The sequence below is a fragment of the Geotrypetes seraphini genome, chromosome 8 (genome assembly GCF_902459505.1).
Source record: "Geotrypetes seraphini chromosome 8, aGeoSer1.1, whole genome shotgun sequence".
NCBI lineage: Eukaryota > Metazoa > Chordata > Amphibia > Gymnophiona > Dermophiidae > Geotrypetes > Geotrypetes seraphini.
This window is the reverse complement of record NC_047091.1, coordinates 160,448,038-160,467,630: the sequence shown is the minus strand read 5'-3', so window position 1 is coordinate 160,467,630 and position 19,593 is coordinate 160,448,038. Positions and strand designations below refer to the sequence as shown.

Below are 19,593 nucleotides of genomic sequence, written 5' to 3'. Positions count from 1 at the left end.
TCCTCCCGGCAACCCACAAATGGCAGAAGGGATGCCACTCCTTCCTGTCACCCGATGCTGCCCCCACCATGCTGAAAAATATGGCAGGAGGGATGCCCGGTCCCTCCTGCCTTCGGTCCCCTCATCGCCCAAATGCTGGCCGAACCCCCCCCCCCCCTCCACACACACACACACACACTGAAAAATGTGACAAGAGGGATGCCCATTCCCTCCTGCCATCGGCCCTTATCTCCCCCCCCCCAGAAACAAACAGCAGGAGGGATGCCCACTCCCTCCTGCCATCCGATGCTCCCCCCACCACGCTGAAAAATATGGCAGTAGGGATGCCCGGTCCCTTCTGCCAGCGGCCCCCTCATCGCCCGCATGCTGGCCGAACACCCCCACACACACACATACTGAAAAATGTGACAGGAGGGATGCCCACTCCCTCCTACCAGCGGACACTGGATGCCCTCTCCCTGTACCTTTAAGTTGGGAGCAGAAGGGGTCCTATGTCCTTCCTGTTCCTCCAGTCTCCTCCTGCGCAATGTGGGCCTTAGGCCCTGCTCTGGTGCATCATGTGATGCATGGGGAGGGGCCTAAGGCCCTGATTGGCTCAGGTGCCTCGGCCTCCTCCCTTGGGAGGGGCCCGAGGCGCCTGAGCCAATCAGGGACTTGCTCCCTAAGGAGGAGGCTGGAGGAGAAGGAGGGACTGAGTACCCCTCCTGCTCCAAATTAAAGGTACGGGGGGGAAGGGAGGAGGGGTGGGGAGGAGGGGGGATGGCAGTGGTGGGGAATGGCCCAACCACAGGGGGACTGATGGCAGGAAGGAGTGGGCATCCCTCATGCTATAAGTTCAGTGGGCAGGGGAAGTTTTGTAGGAAGGGAGTGGGCCGATGGCAGGAATGAGTGGGCATCCCTCTTGTCATAAGTTCGGTGGGCGGGTTAGGGGGGAAGATCTGGGGGGGGGGCAAGTGGGCAGATGGCAGTAGAGAGTGGGCATCCCTCTTGCCATAAGTTCGGTGGACGGGCGACAGAAGCCCTGACAGCAGTCCTCACAGCAGTCCTCACTGAACAATTGAGTCACCAGACACCAGAAGACACACTGAGATACCAGAAGCCCTCACTGAGCAATTGAGTCAGGGCATTTGCATGCAAATGATTTGCACCTCCATGCAAATTTTTGCATGCAGATTTGATAATGAACCAGTTGCTGTTTAAAAATCGACCAGAGAATCGGCCAACAGCGATTGAGTCGCTATCTTTAGTGAATCTGGGCCTAAGTAAACTTCTAAGTAAGAAGTTAAGTGACAGTACACTTTTGCACTGTCCATATCGGGCTCTGTGGATGATGTCACCTATCTGGAAGAATATCTGCCTGCTGTCCCTAGATAACATCAATTACAGGTATTGTGCTTTATCTAGAGATTGGGAGAGGTTCAAGGCAAATTGTAAAATGGTTTCTCTTTTTACTTCCAGTCAGAAGGAATGTGTCAGTTGAAAATACCATTTGATTATTTTATCATTGTAATTAAATGTGTGGTTGGGGAAGAGGAGAAATGCTTTTAGTTGGACAATATAAGTGGAGGAAAGAATTTCATGACAAATGCTGTACCTTGAGAAGATATAAGGGGTCTGTAACAATATTTTAGAAATAAAATGGCAAATTTAAAAATCTTGATAAGGAAAAATCCATTTGTTAATAGATTGTTTAATCTAGAAAGATAATGTCTTCTTTGAGATTTGTATGCAAAGAATGATCTGGGTGGCTGCTTCTTAAACATGGGTGTACTTTCCTGCTTAGTTACAACCAAGCTCTAGCCCTGACAGTGTGGATCATCTGCTGAACAAAAATCGTGATGGAGGGGAGAAATCAAAAGAGCTATTGAAGGAAAAAGTGGCTGAGACAATATCTAAAGAATCTGTGAATGAAAGCAGCAGTATTGTGAATACCAGTAGTAGTGATAGCAAACCAACTAGTCCAAGTATTTCTCCATCAATTAGTAGTACCTCTGAGCTGAAGAAAGGACCAGAGGTAACCTCCCAGGGTGTGCAGACTTCTGGGCCTGGAAGCAAACAAGAAAGCAATGAGAAAGAAGAAAATACCTCTGAGTGAGTATATGCACATTTTACTTAATTTTTCAACAATACCATCTTTCTTGTCCTCTGGGGCCATACTGTCCTAGACAAGTGGGTGTTATCTCCTCCTGCCAGCAGATGGAGGTAGAGAAAATCTAATGTCATCCAGTGAACTTACTAGTATAAGGGTGGTGTTCAATGGAAAACTCCTCTAGCTGATGGTATATTGTGAAGGCTGGTACATTTGTTCCTTGGTCTAGCTCTCAGCTCTGCCAACTCAAGACTACACAGCTTGATAGAGCCTAACATCCACTTCCAGGTTCCCAGTTCTCATCTATGTATGATGTTTTCTCTCTTTAGTTTGACTGCTACATCTCTCGCTCACTTTCCATAGTATGGAAGGAGCAATATCGGCAAAGATTTCCACCTTGTTCATTTCCTACATCAGTGTGCCCATTGATAATGTTGCAGTGTTATTTTCTCTTTGATGGCAAAAGTGTGGTAGAAAACCAGTGTGTAGATTGTTTTCTGGTGACTTGAATGACTTTGATACACAGTCAATTTTTATCATTGCATTCACCGATTTTTTTTTTTTTTTTTTTCTTCTGCTTGTAGAATGGCCCAGTAAATTTTCTGCATCATCTCTTGGCAGTCTGAGTATTCATGGGTGTCCCGTTCCCATAACCTCAGTTACATCCACTCCACAGACTGGATCTTGCAGAGGTTACACTCAAAGCTTTTTGTACCTCCCATATACAGTGGAGTATAGTACCCCCTTCAGATTTTTCCTTGTGCAAGTGAACCATGCAGAGGTGTTTCTGATCTGCTCTGCTTTATTTTTCCTTTTTTCATTAAAAGTTTTGGGGGCTTTTTTGGCTTTGGTGCCCTATAACCAGTGGCGTACCAAGGGGGGGGGGAGGTCCGCCTCGGGTGCACGCATTAGGGGGGTGCACAGCCGGCCAGATCCGGTCGTCCGGTGCCAGTCCGCAGAAAGTTCCTGCCGGTCTGCGCAGGGCCGGCAAGATCGGATTGGGACCATCAACAGCGTCTGGGCTGCATTGGCGCCCCCCCCCCCCCGGCAACGCAATTTAAGATTGGCAACGGGCCCCTCGGCACTCAAGATCGGCAACAGGCCCTTCCCCCCTCCTGCGACGGCACTCAAGTTCGGCAACAGGCCTCCTTCTTCCCCCCCTCAGCATCAACAGTACTTCAGATCAGCAGCTGCGGTGCTCAGGCCAAAGCTTCCCTCAGACTCAGCTTCCTGTTTCTGCCTAGGCAGTTTGAGTCAGAGGGAAGCTTTGGCATGAGCACCGCGGTTGCTGATCTGAAGTACTGTTGATGTCGGGGGGGAGGAGAAGGAGGCCCGTTGCCGAACTCGAGTGTCATGATGGGGGGGAGCCTTGCCGATCTTGTTGCCAAAATCATAAAGAAAGATGAGAGGAAGGGAGAGAGATGGGCTTGTGGTGGATGGAGAGATTGAGAGAAGGGGGCAGATGATTCAAGTGGGGGGAAAGAGAGAGAAGGGGAAGATGATAGAAATGGGAGGAAAGAGAAAGAAGGGACAGATGATGGAAGTGGGGAGAAGGGAGAGTAAATGCTGAATGGAAGTGGAGAAAGAGAACACATACTGGATGGAAGGAGGGATAAAGAAAAAGGACATATGCTGGAAGGGGGAAGAAGATAGAGTTAGTGAGATAGTGGAGGGGTAGACACAGTGAAAAGAGAGAAACTGAGGACTGCATAGTAAGAAAGAGTTCAGTTTAGACGGAGGCAGAAAATAAAGAAGGAAGACAGAGATGAGAGAGAGATGCCAGAGATCGGGGAAGGAGACAGAGATATCAGATCTGAGCAGAGGAAATGAGAAGAGAGAGATGCTAAAAACCACAGAGGGGAGGGAAAGAGAGATGAAAGGAGAAAGATACCAGACCATGAGGGAATAGAAGAAGATGATTGATGCCAGACCAAAGGGGGGGTCTAAAGGAGAGATGTCAGGGGGAAACAGACAGTTTCTGGAAGGGGCAGACAGTGGATGGAACGGGCAGATGCAAGATTGAAGAAAAACAGGGCAGGCGCTGTAAGGAAAAGAGTGAAAAGAAGATAAAAGCAGAAACCAGAGACAACAAAAGGTAGAAAAAAATCATTTTATTTTTATTTTGTCATTAGAATATATCAGATTTGAAATATATATCCTGCTAGAGACATAACTGGGGACTGCAAAGCCCAGGCAGTACTTCTTTAGCTTCCAGCTGGCTTAGGGCTCTCTCGGACCAGGGGGCACTCCCCTAACACTATTCCTGTCATGTGTGACTGCAGTATTCTGTTAGCATGATATTTCTGTGTAGCATTCTGTAATAATTTGGCTTGTTCAGTTTTCTTGATAGTAGATGGGATATATGTGAAGGGGAGGGGAGACAGGGGTTTTGTTGGTCCTTGCTCTGTATATTTATAAAATGACAATTGTACAGAATATTGTTTCTTTTTATGCATTAATAAAATACGTTCAATATAAAATCATAACTGAGGCTTGTGCGGATGGGATCAGATGGTTTGCGGGGACCGAGCTTACGGAGACGGGGCGGAAAGGTGTTTTTTTAAATTTCAGTCTTAGTAGTTTGCCGGTCCACAATATAATTCTTTTATTTCTGCCGGTCCATGGATATAAAAAGGTTGAAAAACACTGCTCTAGAGCAGAGTCGACAGCTGCGCTGAGGTGCAGGAAGGTCCCTCGATGACTCGTCTGCCAGCTTTGCTCCGGAAGAAGTAAGTTACGTCGGAGGGGATGGACCCAGCAGACGCAGTCATCGCGGGACCTTGCTGCAACTCCCTGCGTCTGCCAGGTCAACCCCCTCCGAAGTAACTTACTTCTTCCGGAGCAAAGCCTGGAGTCATCGCGGGACCTTCCAGCACGTGGCTGCTCCAGAGCTAGTACGTCGGAGTGGCAGCCGGCAGCTTTAGTCATCGTGAGAAAGGAGCAGGACTGCTGTAATGAAAGAGTGGTACAGGGAGAGAAAGGGGGCAGGGTAGTATGGAAGGTGGTGCTGATGGAATTGATGTACAGGGAAAGGGGAGAGAGACATAAGGGGGGAAGGATACTGGATGGAATTGGATTGGAGGGAAAGAAAGGGGCTAGATGCTGATTGAAAAGGGATGGATGGAGAGAGAAAGGGCAGACATTGGATGGTAGTGTGGCGGGTAGAGGGGGAGCCTATGCTGGATGGAAGTGTGGATGGGAGAGATAAGGGTGTAAATGCAGGAAGGAAATGGGAGAAGAGAAAGAGGGGAGCAGACGATGGAAGTGGACAGAGAGAGGAGAAGGTACTAGATGGAAGGGGTAGAGAAAGAGGGCACATGATGAAAGGAGGGGATAAATAAAAGGAGGGCATATGAAGGGGGGAAAAGGATTGAGTTAGGGAAATCCGTGAGGGAAAGAAGTGGCGAGCTGTAGGTAGACAGTAAAAAAGGAAATTGATGAGAGGGTTGTAAGAACGTAATCTAGATGGATGCAGAAAATAAATTGAAAAGGAAAATGAGGGAAGAAAGAGATTGCAGAAGAGAGGTGTGGGAGAGGGAAGGAGAGGAGAGAGATGCCAGACCAATGGGGGTGAAAGGAGAGATGGAAGAGGGAGGCATACAGTTTCTGGAAGGGGCATAGAAGGAGAGAAGATGCCATATAGGGGCAGAGATACAGCAGACAGTGGATGGAAGGAAGAGAGTAACAAGAAGATGAGGAAAGTAGAAACCAGAGAAGACAAAGGTAGAACAAAAATTTTCTATTTATTTATTGCTTTAGGAGACATGTGTCACTGTTTCTGTGGTGTTGCATTGTATGCAGAGTCCAGCTTCTTGCTGGTTCAATTTAACCTTTGTCTATGTATTTCTATTTTATCCCCCCTTTTACAAAACTGTGGAGCGTTTTTTAGCGCCAGCCGTGGTGGTAGCAGCTCTGATGCTCAGAATTCTATGAGTGTCAGAGCTGTTACCACCGTGGCTAAAAGCCACACTACAGTTTTGTAAAAGGGGAGGGATTAGTTTGTGATGACATATTCCATACTAGGCGAAGGTGTTTTCTGTGTGTTCGAAAGACATAGTTTCTGTTAAGCTTGACGGTGTAGGATTGATCTGTACTAGTCTGGCTTGTTTAGTTTTACAATGGGTATATTGATAATGTACTGCTCACTGCAGTATGTAAGATGCTGCCTTTTCCTAGGTACTCATGTGTGACGTGTGGATTGTTAATAAAAACCATGTTTTTCGTATAGCTTGGGGAGGGGGTTGTCAAAAAATGATGAGCCCCTTGTGTCACATATGCTAGGTATGCCACTGCCTTTAACCCCTTATTTAGGGGATCCCTGCCTGGGAAAGGAAGCACATCTAGCTGAGCCGTACTGCAGCGTCAAAGGGCAAGCCTTCGGGTGGACATGTAGGGCCAGCCTGCTGTGTGCCACCTCGGAGCTCGGGGTCCATTCCCCTTGGAGCAAGATTGCTGTCTGCTATTCTCAGAGGCTTAAACGCAGGCTGTAGGTGTCCTGAGTAAAATCTCTCGGGGTATCAGGCTGTTTATTTCCCACCCTGTTGCATGTCAAGGCTCTGAGGGGGTGTGGAGGTCAAGATCGGGATCTGTTTGACTGGCAGCCCAAAGATTCCGGATTGATCTTTTAGAAGTTGTGAGGCAGAAAATCCTTTCCCTTCGCTTCAGCTGCAGTGAGTGAGAAAAAGAGCTGACAGGCAGGTACTGTACAACACTGCAAGTACAGCCCCCTATTTCCTTTGGGAAAATTGGGGGAGGGTCTAAAAAAATCATTTTTTGGGGGGGAGGGGTTATTGGGGTATGGTTCGGGTTTCCCACCTCTAAAACCCCTATTTTTGGTGCTATTTTTCTGGCAGCAGCCATCTTGGATTTTAAACGATCTTTTTTTAAGTCTTTTTTTTCTTTCTCAAACCCCCTTGATTTTGTTAAAAATCAATAGGGATAGACTCCTAATCATCTGATCTGCTTAATTTTTGTGTTGTTTGCGTCAGATTGATGGCGGAGGAGCATCCATGTACCACATGCCGCGGCACTTGTGAGGAGGGGGCGGAGCTTCGGCTTTTGCCGCCTCTAGATTTTTTTAAGGCCAGGGAACTGATGTGGGCCTGGGATATGGGCAGAAAATTCCTCCCGGTACACGAAGCTGGCAATAGCGCAAGCACTTGAAGTCCGTGGACCCCTTGAAAGCCTTATCAGGGTCCGTCAGAGACTGGTTGTGGCTCCTGCGTATGGATTTGCCCTGGAATTTGTCCAGCTCATGTGGAGGGCCTATTTTAGAGACCTGGATCATGCTTTGCTGCTGGTGGGTCCATTGCAGAGTTCCAGGAAAGTGTCTTCTCTGAGAGAGATCACTGAACCGGTCCCCAGTACCAATGCTCACTTGGACCCAGATTACCTGAGTTGGCACACCGATAAAATGCTTCTTTTATCTCAAGACACTGCTTCTACCCTGGATGACTCCAATCCCATCTTTGACTCCTTTAAATGGAATGCATCAGGGAGTCCTGATCCAGGTGATGACCCTGCCATAAGCCAGCTGTTTAAGTCGGTGTCAGTCCACCATTTTATTATGGATGCTATTAAAGAGCCCCTTTCCATCTTTTATAATTTTTTTTTTATTACAATGTATTTTTTTCAACCTCATGTACCTAACTTTCCCATGATGTCCGTTTCAAGTTATGTAATCCCCATCACTAAATTCCATGATGAGTTTTTCTTTTTCCCCCCTTTTTAACATTTGCTTTTAAATTTATTTTATTAACTGTGAACCACCTAGATATTTTTTTTGATAGACAGTATATCAAAAAAATAATAAACTTGGAAGAGCTGAAATTGGAGTTCAGCCTTCCACTTCTCAGTGCACAGTCATGAGCTGCTCCAATACTCAAAAACCCAGAAACATGATGGCAGATAAAGGCCAAATGGCTCATCCAGTCTGCCCATTCGCAATAACTATTATCTGTTCCTCTCTTTAAGAGATCCCCCACGTGCCTATCCCATGCCTTCTTGAATTAAGACACAGTCTCTGTCTCCACCACTTCTTCCGGAGGACTGTGTTTCACGTATCTACCACCCTTTCTGTAAAAAAGTTTTTCCTTAGATTACTCCTGAGCCTATCAGCTCTTAACTTCATTCTATACCCTCTCATTCCAGAGCTTCCTTTCAAATGAAAGAGACTCGACTCATGCGCATTTATGCCATGTAGTTATTTAAACATCTGTATCATATCTCTCCTCTCTCTCCTTTCCTCCAAAGTATACATATTGAGATCTTTAAGTCTCACCTATAGGGACTTTGGACCTTGGCTGAATTACACAATTCTGAGTGTATGAGAACTTAATGCTAAATTAACATTCAGGCTATCTGATATTTAATTGGAGATCATTTGTTGGTTAGGTCACCAGAATCTTATACAGACCTCCTTTTTTCCAGCACATCCAGACCTCACTGTGGCACCTCTAGTGGATCTCCAGGATCAGGATTCGAGTAGAGCCTCAGATCTGGGGGTGGATCACACTATGTGTAGATTTTTTCCAGCCCACTCACTTAGTGACTTTGATCTCTGCAGGCATTGAAGCTGCTGACTGAGCAGCCTGTCATTGCAGAATGTTCCCTCATGAGTGACCAGAGGCCGCAATAGCTTTTTTCTTGATCATTCTGACATAGTTTAGATTCTTCCAGAAATTTGGGAGGTGCCTAAGGGTCATTTGAACAGTACTCATGCCATATCTTGGTTTTCTCCCATGGCAGATGTTTTTACCAAGCGTTTCACTTCCATGAAGGTAGATTCTTCGGTGACACAGGTCACCAAACACACTTCTTTCCCCAGTGAAGGGGGGAGGGAGTGGTCCTGCAGGATGTTCAGGAACAGTGTGTGGATTTCCTCCTGAAGCGCCTGTTTGACCCGGCAGTCTCTTCTTTCGTGGCCAGGGCATGCCATTCCAAGCTTCACCATGATCATGACACTGTTGTGCCCCGGGCCCTGGATTTCCTGTCTTAGGTGTGGACTTTATGGCTGATGCCCTGTATGACATGTTGAAGGGTTTCTTTAAGCTGTCCACTTCTTTCTCTCAGCTCTCAGGATGCTGTGGATCTGTCAGTAGCCTGGTTGCCCTTCAATGGTCAATTTTTTGTTTGGCCTGGGATTGTATGACTTTATGGCCAGTGTGCAGGTTCACAGACCTAAGTCTTTGTCTGTGTCTAGGTCCCGCCCCTCCAGGGTTTCAGTGCACTCTACTTTTTGTCCCTTCAGGCGTTCTCATCCGTACTCAGTACTCTCAGCTGGCCAGTGGCCCTCATCATTTGCCAGATCGCAGTTTGTCGGTTCTCAGTGCTAGCTGCCCACGGGAGGTCATCCACTGGCACCTGTGAAGAAATAATTCTGGCGCTAGGCTGGTGCCTTCCCTCCCACTTTTAAGGTAGCATTTGTTGGCCATTCTGGCTGAGTGGTAGGTCATTACCTCCAACAGTTGGGTCTTGGAGGTGTTCCTGGACGGCTACAAACTAAAGTTTCCTTGTCCTTTGTTCTAGTATTTCCTAGATTACATGAAGGGCTGCCCTGAGAAGGCGGTTCAGGTACAGACCCCAGTTAGCACATTACTAACTATTGCGGCTATAGAGCCTGTCTCAGACCAAGACTTGGGCTCTTAGAGATGCTCAATATATTTCATCGCTCCAAAGAGAGGCTCCGAAGATTAAAGACCAATTCTGAACCTCAAAGCAGTCAATGCGGTGCTGCGAGTGCCTCACTTCCACATGGAAACTGTGCGCTTGGTGTTTACCTCGGGAGGGTGGGGGGAGTTCCTAGCCTCTCAGAATCTGATGGATTCATATCTCCATGTTCCCCTATTTTTTCTGGACCACCAGAAGTATCTGAGGATCTACATCCTGTAGCGCTGTTTCCAGTTTGTGGCACTGCTATTTGGGTTGGTGATAGCGCCCAGGTCCTTCACCGCAGTGATGGTAGTGGTGGCAGCATATCTTCGCACCCAGGGTATTTTGGTTCACCCGTCTCTGGACGACTGGTTGATCAGGGCCCCTTCAGAGTCCAAGGGGTGTCAGGATGTTTATCAGGTTGTGCAGTTGCTGCAGTACCTGGGCGGGGTGATCAACTTCAGGAAGAGTCACCTTGTAACGACACGAGATTTTGAGTACAGGGGTGTTTACTTTCACAAGGGCCAGAACACAGTGTTCCTGCTCGTGTTCTGTCAGGAGAAGCTCCAACTGGTTCTCAGAGGCTTTCAGGCCACTCTGGTCCCAAAGGCCTGCCAGTACCTCCAGGTTTTGGGGACCATGGTGGCGATGATCAATATGGTCCCATGGGCCAGAACCCATTTGCGTATACTTCAAGATTCTCTATTTCGTGCTGGAGTCCACAACAGGACCTGTTTCATGCACCCCTGCCCTGGACATCAGTGGCACGGCACAATCTTGCCTGGTGGCTGCGATCTCTCTCATTCTCCAGGGGTCTTCCCCTCTGGATTTGAGAGTGGGTGATTCTGACGATGAATGTGAGTCTGCAAGGCTGGGAGGTGGGGTGTAGTACTGTCCCTGTTCAAGACCAGTGGGCTCCCTCAGAGCGCACGTGGTTGCTCAATTTCCTGGAACTTTGGGCGATTCAACTGTCTCTCCTCCACTTTGAAGGTTGGCTCCATCATTGAGCCGTCCGAGTCTTCTCAGATACCTGCCATGGCACTGGCTTTTGTCACCTGGCAGGGGACACCCAGAGTGTCTACTTGAGCATGGAAGCTCAGCTTCTCTTCCTTTGGGTGGAGAGCCATCTACTGGCGCTGTCTGCAGTGCACATGGCTGGAATGGACATTGTTCAGGCAGATTTTCTCAGTCGTCGGACTCTGGATATTGGAGTGTGGCCTTGGGAGGAACCTTATATGTCTGAACCTTTCAGGGCTTTTGGCCCCTCCCCTTGCATCACATGATGCACCGGGGAGGGGAAGGCCTTCCATTTTGGAGTGGCAGACCTGAAGCAGGAGCCTGGAGTGGGCTTCCAACTTTTCAAAAAGGCATGTTGGGGGGGAGGTTTAGGGGGGAACGGTGGCTCGGTGATGCCTGGTGCGGGGTGGGGGTAGGGCATGGTGTAGGGGTGTTCTGCGTGGCAGGAGGGAGTGGGCATCTTGCCTATTTGGGGGGAAGGGGAGGGGATTGGTTTGGGGAGGGGTCGGTGGCATGGGGGTATTCGGCCAGGGAGGAAGGAGTAGGCATCCCTCCTGCCATTTTTGCTGCCATGGGGGGGGTGCGTTGGGGAGGACCATCAGCACGGGGGGCTTTTTATTTTAATGGGGCAGGTTGTGCATGTGTAACACACACATAATATCTGTGCCATTAAAAAAAAAGAAGTCCTAAAAGCACTGACAGGAGGCTGCTTTCTCTGTCACTGCTGTTAGGGCTCTGCATATGTGTCAATCATTCACTGAACAATTGATCTGTCGGGTTTGCATGCAAAGTTGGTAGTGCATCGATCGCTCGTCCAAAATCGGCTAGTCGGTATTACCAATTATCTTTAGTGCATTCAGGCCTAAGTCAGAGATATACTGATGATATGGGTTGTGCTGTGATTTGTATTTTTACTGTAATTTTATTGTGAATGTTTTAATTGTTCACTGCCTAGAATGCAAGATAGTGCAATGCAAACTGTTTAAATAAATTAATTAATTGGCTTCAGTTAAGATTTACACATGCTGCTTCTATAAAGATGCACACAGAGAGCTTGATCCAAGATGGCGGATCAACTGTTGGACTGAGCGTTCCGCTTCAGAGCGCTCGTCAAAACTTGTTTTCTTTTTCAATACCTGCAAAATGCCGAAGCAGAGAGGGCGCAGTGCCGCTGGAGCCTTGCGGCGTTCGGGTCCGGCCGCTTTTGGTAATATAGACGAGCTCCTGCGCCGAATGCAGGACATCACAGGAGCTTCGGCACGCCCGCTGGAGACGCTCTGGAGCGAGACAGAGGCGTCCTCCTTGGGCTTAGATACCACCTTGAGCCCCAAGGCTGGAGTGCCTCCCCCTCCTCCCTGGATTTCCAGCTCCCCGTGGGTGGAGAAGCCATCGGAAGTCATTGAGAGATTCTCCCCGGAGGCTAATGGGACCATAGAGAGGAGCTTGGAGGTGGAATCCCTGTATCTACAGGGTATTCCTCCAGAATATGAGGACTTGCCAGCACCGCAATTTGTTTGTGAGCAGGAGAGCAGCAGCCAAGAGGGAATTCCAGCTGGTGAGAATATTGACTTTTCTTCTAAAAAAACTTTCTTTTACATTGAAAAAACCCCAAGAGGTAACCCTTGAATCTATTTGGGATCTTGTGACAGATTTAGCTAAAACAATTAATCCTCCGCTCTCTCAGTTAGAGCATAAAATTAATACTCAAGGAAATGAAATTAAGAATATTAAAGTTGACCTACAAGACCTGAAAAATTCGACATTAAATTCTTCCCAAGAAATGAAAGTTTCCAAACAAATTACAGAAGCACTGGTGAGAGATAATATCAATTTAAGAAGAAAATTGGAATCTTTTGAAAACTTTTCCCGTAACAATAACCTTAGATTGATTACCGTATTTTCGCGGATATAACGCGCGCGTTATACGCGATTTTACCTACCGCGCATACCCCTCGCGCGTTATATGCCTGAGCGCGGTATAGAAAAGTTTTTAAACATAGTTCCCACCCCGCCCGACGCCCGATTCACCCCCCCAGCAGGACCGCTCGCACCCCCACCCCGAACGACCGCTCGCACGCGCTCCCACCCGCACCCGCATCCACGATCGGAGCAAGAGGGAGCCCAAGCCCTCTTGCCCGGCTGACTCCCCGACGTCCGATACATCCCCCCCCCCCCGGCAGGACCACTCGCACCCTCACCCCGAAGGACCGCCGACTCCCCAACAATATCGGGCCAGGAGGGAGCCCAAACCCTCCTGGCCACGGCGACCCCCTAACCCCACCCCGCACTACATTACGGACAGGAGGGATCCCAGGCCCTCCTGCCCTCGACGCAAACCCCCTCCCCTCAACGACCGCCCCCCCCCCAGCCGACCCGTGACCCCCCTGGCCGACCCCCACGACACCCCCACCCGCCTTCCCCGTACTTTGTGTAGTTGGGCCAGAAGGGAGCCCAAACCCTCCTGGCCACGGCGACCCCCTAACCCCACCCCGCACTACATTACGGGCAGGAGGGATCCCAGGCCCTCCTGCCCTCGACGCAAACCCCCCTCCCTCCAACGACCGCCCCCCCCAAGAACCTCCGACCGCCGCCCCAGCCGACCCGCGACCCCCCTGGCCGACCCCCACGACCCCCCCACCCCCCTTCCCCGTACCTTTGGAAGTTGGCCGGACAGACGGGAGCCAAACCCGCCTGTCCGGCAGGCAGCCAACGAAGGAATGAGGCCGGATTGGCCCATCCGTCCTAAAGCTCCGCCTACTGGTGGGGCCTAAGGCGCGTGGGCCAATCAGAATAGGCCCTGGAGCCTTAGGTCCCACCTGGGGGCGCGGCCTGAGACACATGGTCGGGTTTGGCCCATGTGCCTCAGGCCGCGCCCCCAGGTGGGACCTAAGGCTCCAGGGCCTATTCTGATTGGCCCACGCGCCTTAGGCCCCACCAGTAGGCGGAGCTTTAGGACGGATGGGCCAATCCGGCCTCATTCCTTCGTTGGCTGCCTGCCGGACAGGCGGGTTTGGCTCCCGTCTGTCCGGCCAACTTCCAAAGGTACGGGGAAGGGGGGGGGGGGGGGTCGTGGGGGTCGGCCAGGGGGGTCGCGGGGGTCGGCTGGGGCGGCGGTCGGAGGTTCTTGGGGGGGGGGCGGTCGTTGGAGGGAGGGGGGTTTGCGTCGAGGGCAGGAGGGCCTGGGATCCCTCCTGCCCGTAATGTAGTGCGGGGTGGGGTTAGGGGGTCGCCGTGGCCAGGAGGGTTTGGGCTCCCTTCTGGCCAAACTACACAAAGTACGGGGAAGGCGGGTGGGGGTGTCGTGGGGGTCGGCCAGGGGGGTCGCGGGTCGGCTGGGGGACGGGCGGAGGTTCTTGGGGGGGGGCGGTCGTTGGGGGGAGGGGGTTTGCGTCGAGGGCAGGAGGGCCTGGGATCCCTCCTGCCCGTAATGTAGTGCGGGGTGGGGTTAGGGTGTCGCCGTGGCCAGGAGGGTTTGGGCTCCCTCCTGGCCCGATATTGTTGGGGAGTCGGCGGTCCTTCGGGGTGAGGGTGCGAGTGGTCCTGCCGGGGGGGGGATGTATCGGACGTCGGGGGGGGGCATCAGGCTTTCAGGATGGGGACAGACCTTCAAGGGGGGACAGGACTTCAAGGGGGGACAGTGCACGGAAAGTCAGGGGGGGTGAACGGAGATTCAGGACAGCGCACGGAAAGTCAGGGCAGTGCACGGAAGTCAGGGGGGGTGAACGGAGAGTCGGGACAGCGCACGGAAAGTCAGGGCGGGCGAAAGGAGCGTCGGGCATCATGCGCGTTATATGCCTGAGCGCGGTATAGAAAAGTTTTGGTACATATCATCGTGATTTCTGCGCGCTATACCCCTGTGCGCGTTTTACACAGGTGCGCGTTATATCCGCGAAAATACGGTAACTTTCCCAGAGTTGCTTCTGCATCTCCGAGAGACATGTTGAAACGTTATATGATGGAGGTGCTTGAAATTACTGAAGACTTATTACCGCCATTCACCCAAGTTTATTATTCACCTATTAAAAGGGAAGTTTCAAGTTTATTGGCTTTTAATATACCGACCATCAACAAGTATCTGGCCGGTTTACAATAAAAATTTGAAAGAAAAATTAAATAAATAAATATAAAATAATGAAAGTTTACACTGAAGACATTAACTAGACAGACTTGAAGGTGAGGGAGAATGGGAAGGATGGGGGGAAAGTTACATGTTAAAAGAAGAAAGGAGAAAGAGGGAAGAGGGTAAAACAAATAGGGTGGGATCGCTTTGTAAAAGCGGTTGCTTGAATATAAAAAGAAGAAAAAGATGAAGAATGGAAGAAAGGGGAGAAAGAAAAAAAAAAAAGATATATGTATGTAAAGGAAAATCTAAACACAGGAAAAAGCATCGCTAAATAAGAAGGTCTTCAAGCTTATCTTAAATTTGTCAAGTTGATTTTCGGATCGGAGTAGCTGTGGCAGAGCATTCCACAAGGTTGGAGCTACTACTGCGAAGTTTATTTTCCTAGTGTAGAAGAAATCTTTTATAGAGGGAATTGACAAGAGTTTCTGATCGGCTGACCTTAGGAGACGTACTGAGCGTTGTGGGATGAGGAGCTTGTCTAGGTATGAAAGCAGGTGAGAGAGTCTGATTTTAAAAGTGAGCAGAATGGTTTTGTAAGTGATGCGGTGTGTAATGGGGAGCCAGTGTGCTTCCTTCAGAAGAGGGGTAACATGGTCAAATTTACCAGCTTTATAGATGAGTTTTATTGCTGTTTTTTGAATTAGTTGTAAATGTCAAATTTCTTTCTGAAGAAGTCCGTTATAAAGAGAGTTGCAATAATCAAGGTGGGAAATAACTAGAGAATGAATTAGAATTTTGATTGCATCTGTCTCTAGGATCGAAGTTAGAGAGCGGATAAGACGAAGTTTGAAAAAGCAAATCTTAGCAACCGAGCTGATGTGATCGTGGAAAGTGAGATCTTTATCAATAGTAACTCCTAGAAAAGCTAAAGGAAGATGATCAACAATCGCTTAATATTTCTACAATGCTGGAACTTTCAGATTGGGAAGCCGCAAAACCGGCCACCCTTCTTCTTACAGTTGCCTTAGCATCGGATAAGAATTGGTTATTAAGACTTTTCATTAGAAATAGACAGAAAGAATTTCTAGGGTATAAAATACAAATGTACCCGGATCTGTCATGAGAAACACAAAAACGTCGTCGTGAATTTTTGTTGTTAAAGCCAGGTGTTATTGCTCTTGGGGCAACTTATTTTCTTTGTCACCCATGTAAATGTGTGATAGTTTATCCAATGCAAAAATATGTGTTTTTTTTAACCTAGCCAACTGACAACCTTCTTGTCAGTTGCTCGACTGAAAATAGGAGGAGGAATTTGAAGTACTCTTAGATTGTTTGATTTCCTGTCTCAGCTAACATATTGTTAGTATTTTTATTCTATTTCTTTGTTAAATGCTTGCTGATTTTACATCTTGGATCCAATTGAGGAGTTGAGTTAAAGTTAAGACATAATGGGTTAGTAGATTATAATTTGTATTGTAATTTATTTTCTGTCTAACTTTACCTTTCTGTACAAGTGGATACTTGATGTTATTGAAAAATGATAAATAAATAAATTTTTTTTTAAAAAAGATGCACACAACTAAAAATGAGGTATGGGATGGGGTATGGATGGGTAAGGGGTGTTCACTAAAGATATAAGTAGTGTTCCAGAGCAATGGGTGAGACATTCTAGACCAAAGGTGTCAAAGTCCCTCCTCGAGGGCCGCAATCCAGTCAGGTTTTCAGGATTTCCCCAATGAATATGCATGAGTTCTTTTTGCATGCACTGTTTTCATTGTATGCTAATAGATCTCATGCATATTAATTGGGGGAAATCCTGAAAACCCGACTGGATTGCGGTTGTGTCCCCATGTCTGTGTGCCATGTGCAGAAGGAATCCACTCTGGATTTTTTTCTCTGTGCCTCTGCTGTACTTCACTGTGCTCTCTACTCCATCTAGTTTTTTCCTTTTCCACGTATGCAAGCAGGAGTGTTTGTTCTGCTTTCTCCATTTTATTCAGTGTTTACTTTCTTTTTTCGGGATTTCTTGTGCTCGGAGCGATTCTTCAGCTCTGCCTGAATTGGGATCACACAGACTTAGGTCTGCAGCTGGCTGGCCAATCCCTAGTGGTACTTATCAGCCAGCCTGCATTGGCTTCACAGGAGCTTAGGGCCATCCCCATCTTTCTCCTTCTGCTGAACAAAAGTTTGAGCGCAAGCTGTGGAGCATACCTAGGAGACTTGGCAGTGTCTCGCAGGGTGCCAGGCTTCAGCTGGTGTAAATCCTTGTGCACAGAGTTGGGCGTGGATTCTAGTGCTATGTGTTATTCTATAAATGTTGCTGAATTCAGTGTGGTGTTTATAGAATAGTGTTAAGCATTACTTTTTTGGGCACCCAAATTTGGCCATTGTTTACTGAATCTAGTCCAAAATGTGGCCTGAAGTTAGAAGAGAATGGATCTAAGGCATATATTGTGAGCAGTAATATTTTATATGGGGTGTTTCTTTTGGGTTATCTATGATGAGCAATTGAAACTAAACATAACTGAAATAGTATTGCAGACATAAAATATGGCCATGATCTGTTGGTTTTTTTTTATAATTCTTACTCAAAATGTTTGGACTCTGATATTATGATGTAGAGCTGTGTTTTACATCAGTGGCATAGCTACAAGTGGGCCTGGCACCACACTGCTCTTTCCTCTAGACCAGTGGTTCCCAACCCTGTCCTGGAGGACCACCAGGCCAATCGGGTTTTCAGGATAGCCCTAATGAATATGAATGGAGCAGATTTGCATGCCTGTCTCTTCCATTATATGCAAATCTCTCTCATGCATATTCATTGGGGCTAGCCTGAAAACCCGATTGGCATGGTGGTTCTCTAGGACAGGGATGAGAACCACTGCTCTAGACCACATGTGTCAAACACAAGACCCGCGGGCCATTTTATATGGCTTGCGGTAGTGCTCCCTGCCTTGGAGTCATGGTCCGGAAACTTCCCCTTCTCACAGCCCAGCCCCAAGGCTCTGGGTGGTCCCCGTGGCCTGGCCCAGCATGTCTTCCCTCTTCTTTCCGTGCCGGTCCAATGTCACCCTCACTTTTTGTCATGCTGAAAAATCTGCCAGCCTCAGCAGTGATCCAGTCAAGTTGCCCATGGCTCCCCTTCCTGCTTTCCATCTGCTGTGGTCTGTCTCCAATGATGCAACTTCCTGTTTCTGTCCAGGTGGACCACGGCAGACGGAAAGCAGGAAAGGGAGTCACAGGCAATGTTGCTGAATCACTGCCGAGGCCGGCAGAATTTTTAGCATGACAGAAGGTGAGGGCGGCATCGGACCAGCACGGAGAGAAGGAGGAGGACATGCTGGGCCGAGGAAGCTTTCTAGACTAACTGGGTTGTGTGTTTGTTTTTTGTTTTTAAATACGTAGGGAGAGGGTATTAAAGCAGTACTAGATTGGGAGGGGGAGGAGAGCTTATGGGGCTAGAAACAGAGGAGAGAGAGAGAGATGGTAGGCAATGGACTGAAGGAAGTTGGACCTGGGGTGGTGTAGAAGAAGAGGAAAATATTTGAAGGGAGAACTGTTGGGAAGAGAAAGGGAGAAATGATGGTCCTGGGGGAAGGAAGGCAGGCAGGGGAAGAGATGGAATGGAGGACAGTTGAGAAGAGAAAGGGAGAGAAGTTGGATCAGGGGATGGAAGGGAGGGAGAAATGTTAGGCCTTGGGGTGGAAGGGAGAGAGAGATGCAGCGTTTCTTTTTTTCCCTTCCATCTCATTGTTCAGTATCAAAGGAGGGGGGAGGGTGCATCCAAAATACTGGGTCTGGCTGCGCCAATGTTTTACATATTTGCATGCATTTCTTAACTGAAGTTTACATGACTTCATTTTTAATTTGTTCAGGCAAGTTAGAAAATCTACACTGAATCCCAATGCAAAGGAATTCAATCCACGGGCATTTGCTCAGGTAATCTGTTTTGGTTTTGTTTTTTTAATATTTGTTAATTTTGACATTTTCTGAGCTACTGAAGACTGAATAACACTTAAGAACATTAGACTCAGCATGCACTATGCAAAATATGAATTTGATTCCTGATTTGTTTGTAGCCAAAGCCTTCTACAACACCAACCTCACCTCGTCCACAAGCCCAGCCAAGCCCATCTATGGTAGCTCATCAACAACCTACTCCAGTATATTCTCAACCAGTTTGTTTTGCACCAAATATGATGTACCCAGTCCCTGTAAGTCCAGGAGTACAGGTAAGTTATTTAATGAGGCACTTTTAATGTAGCTGGCTTTTAAAACATATAAGATTGAAATGTTAAGTGTAGGTGCAAAATGATAGAAAGATATAGTAGTATACATTCTTATGAGGAGATAATTTTTAAACTTAGGTTCAAGAACATAAGTGATGCTATTGAATTATCACTTAAACTCATCCTCATTTGCTAATATTTGTTTTATGTTTTATTCAAACTTGATATGCAATTTAAGGTTTGAACTTTTTGTTGTTGTTGTTTTTAACAGTTTTAATTTTTTCCCCACCTCTTCATTTTCACAGTCTCCAGTACATACTACCCCCCACCCCCAGCAAAAGGAGCTACCTTGCATGCAGTTAACAAGCAGAGGTCCTTACTCTTGTGACCTTCTGCACTAGAGAGTTGCACGGGGACAGAAATTCCACCCATCCCCGCCCGTCCCCGCCAGGATCCTCTCCATCCCCACTTGTCCCCATCAGGATCCTCTCCATCCCCACCCATCCCCGTCGGGATCCTCTCTGTCCCCACCCATCCCCGCAAGG

At 48.1% G+C, this 19,593-nt stretch overlaps 1 protein-coding gene across 17 annotated transcripts in view; it reads left to right on the top strand.

Annotated features, from left to right (window-relative positions):
* ATXN2 (ataxin 2) overlaps window positions 1-19,593 on the top strand; it is a 735,162-nt gene that overhangs the window by 513,628 nt on the left and 201,941 nt on the right. For 14 of the 17 annotated variants that reach the window (XR_004540365.1, XM_033955181.1, XM_033955177.1 and 11 more), the window contains 3 exons: window positions 1,784-2,091; window positions 18,695-18,758; window positions 18,899-19,051. Coding sequence is in view for 16 of the 17 variants with exons in the window: in XM_033955181.1 (XP_033811072.1) it covers window positions 1,784-2,091; window positions 18,695-18,758; window positions 18,899-19,051 (525 nt within the window). In the remaining variant the exon portion in view is untranslated. The remainder of the gene's footprint in view (window positions 1-1,783; window positions 2,092-18,694; window positions 18,759-18,898; window positions 19,052-19,593) is intronic. The other 3 variants (XM_033955169.1, XM_033955172.1, XM_033955173.1) reach the window with 1 other exon arrangement.